Source organism: Tyto alba, unplaced genomic scaffold, assembly GCF_018691265.1.
Source record: "Tyto alba isolate M040663 unplaced genomic scaffold, T.alba_DEE_v4.0 Super-Scaffold_38, whole genome shotgun sequence".
In the NCBI taxonomy this organism is placed as follows: domain Eukaryota; kingdom Metazoa; phylum Chordata; class Aves; order Strigiformes; family Tytonidae; genus Tyto; species Tyto alba.
In genome coordinates this window covers 41,262,247-41,277,480 of record NW_024881313.1, presented here as the reverse complement: position 1 = coordinate 41,277,480, position 15,234 = coordinate 41,262,247, and the positions used below count along the sequence as shown (strand labels likewise).

General features: G+C 48.9%; 1 protein-coding gene across 1 annotated transcript; it reads left to right on the top strand.

Annotated features, from left to right (window-relative positions):
• The first annotated feature begins 988 nt into the window (after positions 1-988).
• CDC25A (cell division cycle 25A) lies at positions 989-14,960 on the top strand. Its single transcript, XM_032991928.2, has 16 exons — positions 989-1,195; positions 3,671-3,756; positions 5,814-5,868; positions 6,593-6,628; positions 6,784-6,820; positions 7,214-7,315; positions 8,178-8,294; positions 9,167-9,280; positions 9,907-9,981; positions 10,662-10,817; positions 11,145-11,237; positions 11,635-11,697; positions 11,789-11,887; positions 12,603-12,733; positions 13,084-13,195; positions 14,437-14,960. Exons 1-16 carry the CDS (start codon positions 1,044-1,046, stop codon positions 14,575-14,577), a joined length of 1,569 nt encoding a protein of 522 aa, XP_032847819.1. The 5' UTR covers positions 989-1,043; the 3' UTR covers positions 14,578-14,960.
• Positions 14,961-15,234: the final 274 nt, after the last annotated feature.

Sequence of the window (15,234 nt, the reverse complement as noted above, 5' to 3'; positions counted from 1 at the left end):
AAAACGCAGAACCTGCCGGAGCTACGTTGCGTGTTGCAGCCACTTCACTGTACCACCCTGTTTCTCCACCTGTAAAAGGCGACCATGCGTTTTGGAGCCTCCTGCTCTGTGGCCGTGGGGAGGGGACAGGGCAAGGAAAAGGCAAGCCTGGGCAATGGGTCTTCTGAAAAGCTGGGTGTGTGTCCATTTTGAAGGTAAATAGCAGCACCTGAGTAAACATCAGAGTCTCTTGAAGGCAGAGGACATGAGCGAGGTCTGTAGAGGTTATTTAGGGCAGACCAGCTGTGCCTGCTTCCCGCACCTCACACTCTGACACACGGCACATTCAAGTCTCACTTCTCCCACTCTAATTTCACAAGTGCCATAGCTGCACGAGCCCCGTCTCAGTGCCGTGGGGATGTATGCTGGCTTCTTATTTCCAAGCTGTCGCTCCTCCGGCGCCTCACAAAAGAAGCCACTGCTTCCCCGGTGGTGCCGCTTGTTTGTTGTTCTCGCCAAGATCTCGTCAGAGGAGACGTGATGCGGGAAAGTTTCCTCGGCTCACCGAGGCCCAGTTACGTGCTGAATTTGTGCCCTTTTCCCCCTCATCTTCCCCAGTTCTACTCGCTTCCCCTCAGGCCCAAGACGGGTGGGGATGTGGCGGCACCGCGGGCTCCTCAGTGAGGCGGGGACTACATTTCCCAGTATGCACCACCATCCCGCGCGTTTTCCTCCCCGGGCGTTGTATGCTGGGAAATGTAGTCCCCCCTTCGGCCCGCAGTCACGCTCCTTGCGGCACCCTATTGGCTGGCTTTTCTATTGGGCAGGAGCGGCGTCAAGCAACAGTTGGAGGCGGGGAGCGAGGCGCCCGCCGCAGTTCTTACTGGTCAGAACGGGCGCGGTGGGCGTGGAGGTTTAAGTAAAAACACCCGCCCCCTTTAACGTCGCGCAGAGAAGGGGTTTTGATTGGTGGAGGGGAAGTTTGGCGCCAGCTTCGGAGTGGGCGACGGGTAGCGGCTGGGGTCAAAGCGGTGCGGGCCGCGCTGACAGCAGAGCTCGGCGCGATGGATCCTGCACCGGGCGGCTCCTACCGCCGCCGCCTCCTGCTTCTCTCCCCGGCCTCCCCCGCTTCGCCCGCCGTGGTCAAGGCTCTCTTTCCCGCCGATCTTTCCCCGATCTCCGACCTCCGCTTCACCATGGAGCAGCTGGGACACGGGTCAGTCAAAGTCGGGGGGCCCCCCCTTCCTCCTGACTGAGGGCCTCTACCTCCCCTACCCCCCACCCTCCCCAAAAAAAGCCCCAAACCACCAAGATTACGAGGCTTTGAGGGACTGTTCTCCACCTTCTTTCCTCGCTCCCAGACCCGAAGCGGGGCCTAAGGCACCCCCCCCACGCCCCCCGCCATGCTTCTCGGAGGCCTCTTCTCTCCCACCCCGGACCCCAAGCGAGGCCTGGGGGAACTCTTCTCCTCCCCCCATTAAGAAAAAAAAAAAAAAAAAGCAAAAAACCAAAACAACAACAACAACAAAAGGCCTTGAGGAACTTTTCTCTTACCCTGCCCCCTTCTTCCAGAAGCAAGGCCTTGGGGACCTCATCTACCCTCAAAACCGCTCCCCCCCCGCCCCGAGTGAGGCCTGGTGGGTCTTCTCTTCTCCTTCCTTCCCCCCTCCCGCCCTGAATCGAGGCCTTGAGGCTCCCCTAATCTCCTCCCTCCCCGAAGCAGGGCCTTGAGGACCTCATCCCACATTCTCTCCTTCCAAACAGGCGCCCCCCCCACCCCCCCGAAAACTGAGGCCTCGGGGACCTCCTCTCCTAACTCTCCCCCCAAAAAGCGAAGCCTTAAGGAGCAGTTTCTCCCTGGCCGCTCCAAAATGAGGCCTCGAGGAGTTCTTCCTATGCCGCCACCCCCGCCCTGGCAAAACTGGGGCCTTCACGACTCCCTTCACTCCCCCCCCCCCCCCCCCCCCTTTTCCTGACGTCCCTGCTCCGCCGCCCCTCCTCCCACCAAATTGCCCCCTTCTCTGCTGCCCTTTTCTCCCTGGGAAGCCCCGAGATTGGGCCACCCCCCCCTTCCTGCCCCACGGGAGCCCCTGCCCACGTGTGCCCGTGGGCCGGCTTCCCCCACCCCATCCCACCATTTTTCCCGGTTCTGCTCTGGGCATCCACCTCTCTCCCCAGCTTTCCCCTCTCCCGCAGACTGACACAGGTACCTTTGTGTCCGTCCTTCCCGCCTCCCCTGCCAGTTAGCTCCCTCCACTGCCGTCCTGTGCCCCAGCTCCTTTAACCCTGCTGCGCACCCCTCCCTTTACAGATTCACACATGGAAGGTGCTGCAGCCTCGGGGTTCTGCTGCTCCTCTCCCCATAACTCCAGCCAGGCAGTTGCTCAATCCAGCTTTGCTATTACCAGTAACTCCTTTAATGTTGTTATTCCTACAGTAACCTCTACGGTTTGGCTTCTGCTCTGCCCTGGCGCGCTTGGGTCTAACTTGCCCTCCTGGTATTTGTCCTTTGTTTGCTGCTTTTATATCATTCTAATTTCTGTAATCACCTGCTTTCTTTATGATCCTTTCCTCCTTCAGATTCCTGGGATTCCTGTAAATGATTAGCTCCAGTCCCCTCAGTGTTCATTATTCTGTCCTTTAAGTTTTCAGCCCTAGCTTGTGCCTTGACACATTTTTTTAATTAACCCATGTGATGGAGGAGCCACACTCAAGTAGCTTTTCCCTTATTTAAGGTAATATAGAGTAAGGCTACATATGACATGCATCTCTCTCTGTATTCAAGCTGCTGACCTGTGCCCATGTATGAAACCAGTGTGTGTCTGATGTGGCTTGGCAGAGGTGGCCTCGAGGTTCCCTGCCTGCAGGGTTTGGACTGGCTGCTGTAACTCGGGCTCTGCCTCCAGCCCCGTCACTTACGGAATGATTTCAACCGGTCTGATGGTTATGTGAGCAGAGAAGAACTTGCTTAGTTGATAAGACAAAATCTGAGAGCTAACTACTTACAAAAATGAGTTTGCGTTAATAGTTTGGTAATTTTTCTATGCAAAATGTTAATTCAAAGAGGTTTGCAGTCCCAAGAAGGATAATGGGGCTCTGATACAGGCGTTTCTAGAGAATGGTTTGGGAGGTGCTCATGTGATTCCAGGCACCAGTAACCTATTGCACACTTAAATTGGTTTAGTCCTAAAGTTTTATTGCAAGGTCTGTCACTTTGTTGTATTAGGACCTTCATCTGTGAAGGCACAAGCTCAGGACAGACTTTAAAACCTTGTTTCAAAAAACCCCTCACAGTTAGTGTGTCACAGAGGAAAGTTTGATAGTTTGGTGCGAGGGGACCAGAAAGGCAACCAGGATAATTATTGCCTTAAATGACACTCTCCTTGTCTCTGTTTTGGAAGCCTAACTTCTAACATTATCAGCATTGCATGTGCAGGTTTGAAAAAAACCAAACCCCAAACCTGAAGCTGAAGTCCCTGTAGGTGTTAGAGCTGGGCATGTCTGTAAGGTGGTGGCATTGTCCATGTACTTGGCAGCACATGAGAGACTGCAGTCTGCAGGTTTTCCAAGCTGCTGCTGCTGAAGGCTTCAAGTTATGATCACCCATGCTGTATGCCTACATTCAAGCACTCCTGTATTGTATTTCTGGCTTCAGTGAGCATTTAAAACAAATACCTAACTTCCTTTACAGTCAGCGTGAAAACACTGAGCAAGATCTGGGAAACAAGACTACTAATGGCTTACAAAGGACAGTGTCATCAGAATCAACAGACTCAGGTACGGCTTTCTCAGTTAATTAAAAACAAGTAAGAAATGAAAAGCATTGTATCTTTACATGGCTTCCACTGCAAGCAGCTTCCAGGGTTTGGGTAGAGAACTAATCTGCCCGCCTGCAATCCCTGCAGCTGCTTCTCATTCTTGAAAAGAGGGAGGCAGGCGAACCATCACTTGGCAAGCTTCTGCAGTTCATGGTTTGGGTTGTGGGTGGGTTTCTCTGCTTTAATTGCCCTGGAGTATGTTAGCAGTAGAGCCAGCATGGAGGAGGAACTGGTTCTGCCCCTACGGGGGTGTGGGACTCAGACAGAGATGGCTTTTTCCCTTTTTTTCTTAGGATGGCTGTTAACATGTGGTTGCTGACCTGTCACACTTTGCACTCCAGCGTGATGTTTATCACTGGCATTTTCTGATTGCCTTGATGTTCTGCTCTGTACAGGGTAGTAGGTCAACACCTTATCATGAGTGTATCAGCCTTCCTTGCCGTAGAGACAGCCGATGCTGGAGGCTGCTGAAGATAGCCCAAGATAGGCTCCACTGCTGAATTGGAATCCCACCATTCTCTAGTCTGCACTGTCATGCAGATATTGGCTTGTGAGCATTTATAGTTGCATGTTGGGGCTGAGGTCTGGAAAACGGGGAGATAGTGTTTAGTTCTTCATTGTTAGGATCTGCTGCATATCTGCATTCAGCTTGGAATGCAACCGATCTGAGTTTCTGCCCTTTGGAGAGTGATAACTTTGATGAAACCGAGTCGTCACTGTGTGTTTTCTCTCTTTAAACCCAAACTGTGCTAACCTCCTCTGCATGCTCAAATCAAGGCAGTTGAGCAGGGTTTGTCGTGTGGTTTTGTGTTGTGATTTTTTGGTTGTTGTGTTGTTTTGTTATTTTTTTTTTTTTCCTCTTTTCCTCTATGGCTTTTTGTTAACATGAGCTGATAGTTTACCTGAAACCCGGGGAGCTGCATCTTAGTACTGATACTTGCCTAGAAGTATTTTTTTTTTTTTTTTTCAGATGAGATGCTTTTATCAGTGATAATAAAATAAGCTAATGGGCCATAACATGTAGAATCAGGGATGGTTCTGATATTTCACTGGTCCAGCCCAGTGATGGAAATCGTTGTCTCCACCTGAATTTATGCACCAGTCTGACTGTGCATGGTGCTTCCAGCCTTCAAAGGAACTTTACGAACCGCTAAAACACAAGCATAGCTCACAAACCACAAAGTGGGATAGATTAACCAAGCTTGCTAAACCTCCACTTTCTTCTTGGCTTTTTTTTTTTTTTCAGGTTTCCAAAGCAGATCTTAAGTGCTTATAAAACACTCATGATCAAGGTTTCTGCTGTGCCAAGACCACTACTTGTCATGTTAGTCAAATTAATTCTTCGTAGTTGTTTGTTTAGATCACATTCACCAAAGTAGCAACAAGTTTTGTCATGATGGTATGGGGTGCGTTCTGGTGAGCTGTTGGCCAGTCACTAGGGCTTGTGAATACAACCCTAATACAAGAACTCCCTGGGGATCTGTGCTTAAGTAGGATTCATATTTGGCTGTGCTTAGGTGCCATGTAGTTGTAATATTTCACTTGGTTTGTGCTTGTGGAGTGCTTGCTGCTGTTTCCAGTACCCTTGCATGCAGTAAGAAGGGCCTTTTGACTGATTTTTTTGGAGTAAGCCCAGAATTTCTTCCTGTAAAGAGGTGTAACTAAAAACATGGCTTAAACCCTAAAGGGCTAAGTTGTTTATTAAGATGTGTGTGAGGGGGAGTAAGCTGAGAGTATCTCCTGTTATGTGGTAGCACTCTGTTCATTATGACATTCTAGGCAGGGCTAGGGGTGTTTTTTTTAATTACTCCTATTTTTCCCCAAGCAGCAACACATGATTATCCATGGTAAAAACTCAACAGTGTGGAATATCTGTGACTTTACTTCTACACTGAGATGAAGCTGCAGTCTGGGCTTCCTACATCCGTTTCCTCTTTAAGCTCAGGAAATTTAGTGATGTCCAATACTTGGTGTTTCTGAGGTGCTAAGATGCTACTCTCTCTCTCCTCTCTGCAGGTTGTGCTTTAGATTCGCCTGGACCTGCACCCTCAAATGATATCATGGAGGAAACGTATGTAACCATATGCTAAGTCTGACTTGCGGCATTCACGTCGCACCATTAACGAGCGTAGGCTAATGAGAGGCTCGACGTGGCTTTTCCTTTGCGGGCATGCGTGCAGTGGGCTCTCCTCTCAAGCTCCCAGAGGTGCAGGCTGCAGTGCTCCGCAGCTGGGGGAGGCCAGGCCTTCTGTCTTGGCGGGGTCCCTGCGTACCTCACAAGTCCTGGGTCTGAGTTAATGCCTTGTCATGCTCAAACAGCGCGGTTGGTACGCTGGCACCTCACCAGCAGCCGGAGCCTGCACCAAATTGCATGTAAGCTGTAGTTCCCACCCAACCTGTAAACTATAATTTGTGCTTGTATATACCTTAACTGGTACCCTGCAGTTGCTCTGAGCTTTGAATTTGCCACTCTCGATAAGATTCCTGCCCTTCTGTCCCCAGGGATGGGGGTCAGATGTCCTTGGTCCCCGATCTACCGAGCTTTTCTTCCTTCAACCTAGCTTCTTGCCTAAACAATGCTGAGAAGAATTTGGGGAAAGGAGAGGGAGGAGTCTAGCTAGTGTTTCAAAAACTAGGATGGGATAAGTTGGCTATAAATTGCTTTTGAGAAAGACAGTGTGTCATCAAGAAGCATGTTGGCTTCTGCTTAGCAGAACACTTCCTGACTTAAATAAGTTGATTTTGAGCGTATTATCCTTCAGCACTAACTCTGGGGCATCTCACTTGCTTTTTAGGTTTGAGAAAGCAATTCTTGCATCCAGCAGACTGAAGTAAGTATACTTCTCTTGGAACTTCCTTGTCAGTGACTGTTGTAGCTTGTGGAGTTTTACTGGGGGGAGGAACAGGGGGCGAAGCGAGTTCTACTTGTGTTACTGTATTTTAAAACAAAATACTGAAATAAATCTTGGTTCCTTTTTCATTGTAGTATTCGGATGCCTTTCAGAAGAATACATTCACTGCCAGTAAGTGAGGGTGGTATTCATATTATATAAATGTTAAAGGATTTAGCGTGTTAAGTGTTTTTAGTTGGATGCATTCCATAACTTGTTAATTTTCTGGCTTCAAGAACAGCTGTTGTGGTACTTAATGAAAACTGCCAAAATTGCAGCTTGTAAACTCAAAAATCTCATTCGAGTTGGTGCGAAATGTCAGTGATGTGGCTTTGTCACTAATGCAGTTGAAGCATTTTGGTACCTGTACCGAGGCGTCAGCGCGGGAGGCTCCTGCGCGTAGTTTGCACCAGTCTGTGGGCAGAGACCTTCCAGGCTTCGTGAAGGGCTGTTGTGCTTAATGTGTAGTTGTGCAGAGACCCTGTTGCACAATACTGAGCTGGCACTTGTGCATGAACCTTGTAGCAAAGCCTCCTGGGATCCAGCCCTGCTCTGAAGAGAACCCCTTCCGATTCTCTGGATGGTGATGCTTTTCAACTGTTGGAACAAGACGAAAATAAGGAGAATGTAAGTGTTGCTCTCTGCCCGTGCTGATACGGGGTAGAGGTGGTGCCACGGAAGCTGGCGTAGCACACCCCTTCCCCAGCAGATGTGGTGGATAAGGCTTTTCTTGCTCTCTGCCAGGCCGTAGCGCAGACGTAACAAAGTGCCACAGAGCTTATCTCAGGGGGACGTGCGGTGAGGTGCGACAACACTGATTATAGCAACTGCCAGCTGATTATAGGTTAATAAAAACTTGGAAGGCTTTGACTGTGCGGCTCTACCTTTGTGCTACTGAACCCGACTCCGTTTAGTCTGGGGCAAAGGAGAATGTTTTGATGCTGCAGCTTTAGATGGCTACGGGGGGCGCCTCCAGAAAGCTGCTTAGATAGACCTCAGACCTTCCCAGCGTGGGCGTGGGGAGCCCTGGTTCCTCACAGCACAAATGTCCTTTTGCCTTCTTCATCGGGAAGGCCTTGCTGCTGGAAATCCCCTCGGTAGGACTCTGACTGAAGGGCAGGTGTCAGGAGACAGCCTTGGCTGCCTTTAAGAATTATTTCTTTTGCAGTTAACTGACAAAAAAAATAGAAAAGCCTTAAGCCTGTAGGTATTATCAACAGGATAAAAGCTTGATTATGTTAAATGAATAACTGTTGTAACATCTTTAATTTGAAAACATTCACCTTCAGACTATTTCTGTTGGCAGCAGGGAACTTAAATACAAAATGCCAGGCAGTTAAAAAAAAAAAAAACCCAAAAAAAAAACCCAACAAAACCAAACCAACCAACCAAAAAAAAAAAAAACAACAAAGAAGATAAAATGATGCTAGCCTCTTACACAGTTTGTAATTTTGGTAGAATGATCACTTTGCTGCTCCTTTTAATTCAGGAATCGTTTGAGTTTAAGAAGCCAACCAAACCAGCTTCTCGTTGTTCTGTGCACATCCATTCCCGTGATGGAAAAAGTGTTCCTGGACCAAAGCAGAATTCATCTCCAGCTCAGACAGTAAGTACTATAGTGTTCTTTACAACTAATTCTCACCTAATCCTCTGCATACATGCTGTTTGGGAGGAAATAAAATTACATCATGATTCTAGGACAATGTTGTTAATCACCACTATTCAGGTGCCAAATAGAAAAATGTGTTTATCTGCCAGATAAGAAAATTCTCACATATGGCTCATGAGATGGTCAGAAGTTTGAAAGGTGGATTGTTCTGTAGTCTGTGAAAGATTAGTCAGTACAGGGCTGAGGTTATGCTGCAGTAAATCAAGGGAGCATGGACATTGATGTGGAAGAGAGGAATTTAGTTTGTAACTGTTTTCACTATCAATAAAATATTTGTATTGAGGCAGATGTATTTGGAACAATGAAGCCAGCTGTGCAACTGAATCTTATGTCCAGATATGACATGCAAGAAGAAAATATTACCTCCTTCATATCCTATTGCTTAGGAAAAGCAACTGAAAGAACAGGATGGGTCTTTGCACAGAAACAGGGCTGGGGGGCCAAGTCTTGTCTTCTCCTTGAATCTGGGAATCTGGTTGTCCTTCGTCCTGCTTAGGACTCTTGATGTTGGGCTTATCCACTGCAGAGTTTATATTAATTCTTGTTCCTCTTTCCTTTTCTACCTTCACTAGACAGCTTCTTCCAGGGAAGAGGGTTATTGCTTAACGAGGCTAATGAAGCTGTTGTAGGGATCAAAGAGAAGAAGTGGTGGAACTCAGTCTGGGGTTTGCTCAAGTCGGTGTGTTCAGGGTGGTGGAACAACCACCGTGTTTTCTGTAGGGCAGTGAGGGGCACGGCATCATCCTGGTGGCTACAGCAGCCTGCAGTAAAGAGAAGGAATGTTGTTAAAATGAAGTGTCTTGTCTCAGTCAGGTGAACAGGAAAACGATGGGCCAGCTTTCCTGCAGAAGTCTTCTCTGACTTCCTCTGAAAGTGAAGATGACGATGGATTCTTAGAGCTGCTAGATGATCAAGATTTGCAGGTACGTACAAAGGAAATAAGGTAGACGTTTCAAAATCAGCTCTGTGACGCTAACAGCCTCCCAGGAAAGTGTCCACGGTACGCCTGTGCTCTAACAGAACTCAGTGGGGTAAGACAAACTGCAAGAAGCCAGGTACTAGGGGATCCTAGAAGCGGAGTTATCATCATCTTTTTCAACTCTTACGTTTCAGTGTCTCTTTCTTGTGTGCTCTTTCTTAGTGCAGACAGTGGGATTTACTTGCTGTGTGAACAGCAGTTTTAAGAATTGCTGCTGTTCCTAGTGGCCAGTGAGAATTGTGTTACTGGAGAGAATTATTTGAACAGTTGGTGGTGTTCTTTAGAAACTTGCAGAGGTGATTATTTGCTTTCAAGCCACTTAAAATCAGTTAGAAATAGTCTTTTATTTGAAATGCTTAAAGCTTTGGAAGAATATTGTTAATCAAGGAATTGATATAATTCTCCAACATGCCTCGACTCGTTTCCATTGTTTCGTTGAGTATTGGATGAGTTAATTAAGCTGTCAGAGCAGTTTCAACTGGAGTGTTTGCCGGAGCTGTGCAGAAGCTGCATTTACAGTCTCTGCCCACGGTGAAGTAGGTGAGAACTTTCTTTTTTTTTTTTTTTCAGAACGACGAGGAGGTGCCATCTGATGTGGCGAGCCTCTGGACTGCACCGCTAGTCATGAGGAAAACAGACAGTCGGGTGAGTGTTCTGGGAGAGCACAACCAAACAGAGCCAGGGGCTTTGTTCTGGCAGCTGTTCTCACTGCTGGGACAAGTGATCGCACGGATCCTGGCTCCCTAACAACAGCAACACCACGAGATATGGCATAAACCCCCTTCAGTATTCCATTATCTCTAAAGGCTGTTTATCTGAAAGACTTTGTCCGTGTGGAACAACGCTTGTTCTATGTGTATACGGGCATTAACTTTATTTTTACAAAACCATAAGGGAAGCCAAGATCATATTGCATTTCTCAGATACTTGTCGACACATCTTGAATACATTCTGCACAGATTTACCTGAACACCTGTAGCCCAATCTTCTGATAATAGACTGTGAAGGGAGTTTAGGCTCCAGCAAATCTTAATCTCCAGCTCCTTAATCTGCTGATAGATTGTCTGCTAATTAGTATAAAGCACTCTGCTAGCACATCATTTTGTTTATGGTGCTTCAAGCTCACCAAGTCCCCACAGCGGGAAACAAGTGTTACTGGAAATGTAGGTCCTGCATTTAGATGACCCTATTAACATCTGCTGGGGCTGTGCTGTGGTGGGGTCTTACACAAGGCAAAATTTGTAATAGTCTGAAAATCTGAGGCTTGCTTAGTTCCTAATCTAAATCTTTGCTAGACAGCTCGTAACTTCCCTCCTTCCTTGTAGGTCAAACGGTGCCGGTTGTTTGGCTCTTCCTCTCTGCCCAGTGGTGTAGGAAGAACCACCCAGAAAAGGATGGAGAGATCCCAGGAAGAGAATTCTCCAGGAAAAAGCAAGAAGAGGAAAAGCCTGCCTGGAACACCTTCTTCTGAGGACACAACGGTTCGTGGCTTGGCATCCAGTTTTGTAACAGAATCGACTAGGAGGGGATCTAATGTAGGTGTCCAGCTTTTAAAGGTTAATGACAGAGCTTCGTCAGGTGAACTGCTGACCTAGCAAAACTCCTTCTCGCTGCACCGTGCAGGAGACTTGGGGGAGCTGGTGCAGTAGTTGTACTCTTGAGCCCGAGTTTTGCCTTAATCCAAAGGGGAGGCTGGGGAGTCGCCGTTCAGGGCTTCAGAGTAAACTCCGAGTTTTCTGTTATGTTTTGGGAAAAGGATCTCTCTGCTCTCGGTGCTCAGGATTGATCTCTAACCTGTGTTCCTCCAGAGCCTGAAAATGGTGAAGATGCAATCCTCCACAGCAGAGATCGAAAGCATTTTGGACAGTGACCAGAGAGACCTTATTGGTGACTTCTCAAAGGTAATTCAACTGATTTAATAGTCAAGTGTTAATTCAAGTGTTTTAACGGCCTCTCTTGGTAGAGATGTCTCAAACCAGCCCAGGTAGAGCACTTCCCTGCTTTGACCGTCCGCATTCAGATCACTGGGGAAGGCTGCTGGAAGGATGCTTTCACGGGTTAGAGGCCAAGCGATTCCTTTGTGGCTTTCCAAAAAGATCTACCAAATCCCTTCAGTATAGGAGCCAAACCCAAAATTCTCTCCCTGGATCTTAGAATTCTCAGCTTTAACTCTTGAGCTTTGCTGAGGAGATTCTTGTCACCGAAGTATCTGTGTTACAAAACTAACCGCTGGACACCGCTCTCGCCCACGTGGCTCGTGTTTGGAATTTTCTCAATCAAATGCTGTCTGTCTTACAGGGTTATTTATTCCACACTGTCGATGGGAAACATCAAGATTTAAAATATATTGACTCGGAAATGGTATGTGCTTCAGGGACAGTAAGAAAAACTCTTTGCTTCTGGGGGAACACCACAAAAACATCTTGAAATGACTGAACCCTGTTCTTTTCAGATTGTGTCCGTGCTGACCGGGAAGTTTGCGAGCTTCATCAAGGAGTGTGTGATAATTGATTGTAGGTACCCGTATGAGTACGAGGGAGGACACATCAAGGTATGTTGACCCCGTAAGAGCGATGCAGAGTTGTCTGGAGTTGCAGACGGGTCACTTGGCACCGTGTGGGGCTGCTCTTTAGTAGCGAGTGTCCAAGGCCATGTGGGCACAGCCGAGATGCCCAAGTGCCCCACTGGGGTCTGTGATCCTGTTACGCCTGCGCCCTGCGTCAGTCTCGGGACACTGAGCTCACACTTGGTTCATAAAGTGACTCTTCCCTCAAAGGAGGAAATGTTCTGCTTGCTTTAAGCAGAGGAGGTGGCTGTGGGGCAAGCAGGGAGATGGTTCCAGAGGAGGATACGTGACACTCGGTGTCCAGCTTCCTGATATCTAGGGAAGATAAGTTTAGAATATTCAACTTCATTTAAACCACAGACTTCCAGGAACAAATGGGTGTGCAAAACATAATTAATCAAGTTTGCTGCTTGAGCAAGCTGGCTGACTCTCAAATAGAATGAGATGGGAAGGGAAATTCAACGAGCCACAACCTACAGCTGTTGAAATGGCCACTGAAACAGGTCCAGGTGACCCAGAGTCAGCGTCAGACTCTCTGCAGTGTTCTGCTGGGGTTTGAGCCGTGTTCCCAGCGGCTGGAGAGGGAGGTCAGAGCTGCTCTAGGAAACCAGCATGAGGAGACGCCTGGTCGGGAGGTGGGATGGGTTTGTTACTGTCCTCCACTCACTGCCTGTGCTCGGGCGTGGCTCTGCCTCCACAGGGTGCTGTAAACCTCCACATGGAAGAGGATGTGGAAGATTTCTTGCTCAAGAAGCCGATCCAGCCGTCGGAGAACAAACGAGTGATAATAGTGTTCCACTGCGAGTTTTCCTCCGAGCGGGGTCCTCGCATGTGAGTTATCCCACACTCCCCTAGAGAACTCGCTGCCGTGCCAGCCGAGAGCAAAAGCTTTCGGGGTGGCACCAGTTACGTGCCGCTTGGCGCGCGGTTTCTCCCGAGCCGGGGCTGGTTGCCACCTCTGGCGGGGCCGTGGCGCAGCCCGGGATGCGAGCGGCCGTGCTGAAGTCGGGCTGGAATGCTTAGAGGTGGAAAGGAAAATCCAGTCAGCTGCAGCTCTGCAGCCAGTGTTCCTTATAGGCACTGGCTTACTTCTGTAACCCGAGGAACGGGAGGGCTTGGGTGGGAGCTGTTTTCAGGTGTTGAATGCAAGATTTTTTTTTTTTTTTTTTTTCCTGCTACAGGTGCCGGTTTGTGAGAGAGCGGGACAGGCTGGGTAACGAATACCCCAACCTCCACTACCCGGAGCTGTATGTCCTCAAGGGGGGTTACAAGGACTTCTTCTTAAGATGCCGTGTAAGTAACGTTCTCTTAAATTCATCTCTTTCACACTCAGAGGGGAAGAAATGATGGATTAAATAACACCGATGTATTCATACTGGAGCAGACTGAGCGCAGTTGGATTTTGGTGGCGAGGCTCTCTGAGCCTGCTCCGCGCTTTGGAGTGGTTGTGGACATAGCTGAAAGGTTTTTCCACTTGTCTCAAGAGTAAAATATAAAACTGGCTTCTGCCTTTCTATGACAGCTAGGAGTTCAAAATGTCATCTGGGGAAGAAATTTAAGACTGCTAGCCTGAAAGGACTGGGAGAGGGGAGAGGCTTGACAGCAATTGCTGTGTAACAAATGGAAACCCAAAGTCTCATTTTATACTAAAACAGCAAAATTGAAGAACTTGAGCTTTGAGTTTTCAGCCTCTGATTCAAAAAAGGAAACTTAAAAAATGCCCAGCAGCTCTTCCCAGCATTGTGAGGACGGTGTTTCTCATATCACTTGGTTTCTGCTGCTTCAGCATGCTGGTGGCTGGACTCCCCTTCCCCGGCTAGCTCTTCCTGCTGTCCTGACACGCCGAGACTGTGGCCTGTCCCTTCGGTCCCCTCGGGCCCCCGCACTTTAGAGTATCTCTTAGATTACCTCCCTGTTCTGTGACTTGGTGCTTTTTCAGAGAGATGCGAGAGATTCGCCCTTGCTGGGGTGGGGCTGGGTGCTGTTCCCCGGCTGGGTCTCCCAGCCTTCGCGGGGGCTGCCGGTGTTGGTGGCAGCCAGTGCTGCCCTGGGTTTTGGCTCTCCCTGTGATCTGCTGGGTCGTTTTGGGCCCCGTGGGTCTCCTCTCCCGAGGTGGGAGGACTGAGGGCCTCAAGGTGGCAGCATGGAACAGGCGACGGCCGCCCCGAACACTGGTGGGTGAGCCCGGGGCTGGCCCGTCCCCAGGTACGCCCGTTCTTTGCATCCGTGCTGCGTCAAGGTGAATGCAAGACAAATTTAGTGTGTGTATTGGAGTCCGCCAGAAAATCCGGGCTGAGAGCTCTGTACACAGGGCTGAAAGTCCTTCGCTGAATAGCTGTCACTTCTGAAGGAGCTGTAGCCCGAGTAGCACTTGGCTTTGTTCTCGAGCGTCCGCTATGAAGCTCCCGCATAGAGGCGGGGGGGTCTGTTTCTCTTTATTCTGGTGGTTGGTGGAGTGGTCGCTGCCAGGCGCCCTAGCTGAGCCTCGGCGCTCCTGTGACACACCGAAGTGAAACCAGCTTCTCTTTCCCCAGAGCTTCTGCGAGCCCCAGAGCTACCGCCCCATGCACCACAAGGACTTTAAAGAAGACTTGAAAAGGTTCCGCACCAAAAGCCGAACCTGGGCCGGCGAGAAGAGCAAAAGGGAACTGTACAGTCGCCTGAAGAAACTCTAAAGGCTGAAGTGACCGAGCAAAGACTGTCTGTTGTGGGGGGGGAGGGCTGCAGCGGGAGGGAGACGTGCCTGTTCCTCGCTCGTGGTTATCAGGCACCGGCTCCTCCTCGTACTGGGAACGCCGCGGAGCTCGGGGCTGCTGGCTGGGAGCTGACTCTTCTGAATATTCGCGTCACGCCGCTTCGTGGAAATGGTTCCCCGTGTTGTGTGACACCCCCAAAGTGCCCAGCAGTCTGCCCAGGGAGGGGTGGGGGCAGGCCGTCGTGTGCCACGTGCACGGGGCTCGGCTGGCACGTGGTGTAACCAGTTGAGGGTATTTTAGTGCCTGCTATTTTTTTTTTTTTTTATGCTTTGTTTTATTTAAATACAGTCAAATGAAGCTAATACCGCTGCAGTTGAATCGTCTGGATTGTACTTCAACTTTGTTGCTGTTAAAGGGCAGCCTGCTGTTGAGGGCTCGGAGGGTTTTAATTATTTTTCTCGGCTGCAAATTTGTGTTTTCATAGCATAATGCGTCGTGGTGAAGTAAACTGGGAAATAGTTCATTAGAGCTCGAGGTTCCCACCTCACTGAACTCTCCTGTGTGTCAGTGGGAGGCCTCTTGAAGACAGTCTGGGGGGGAAACCGCTTATTGTACGTAGATATCATGTTCACCTCG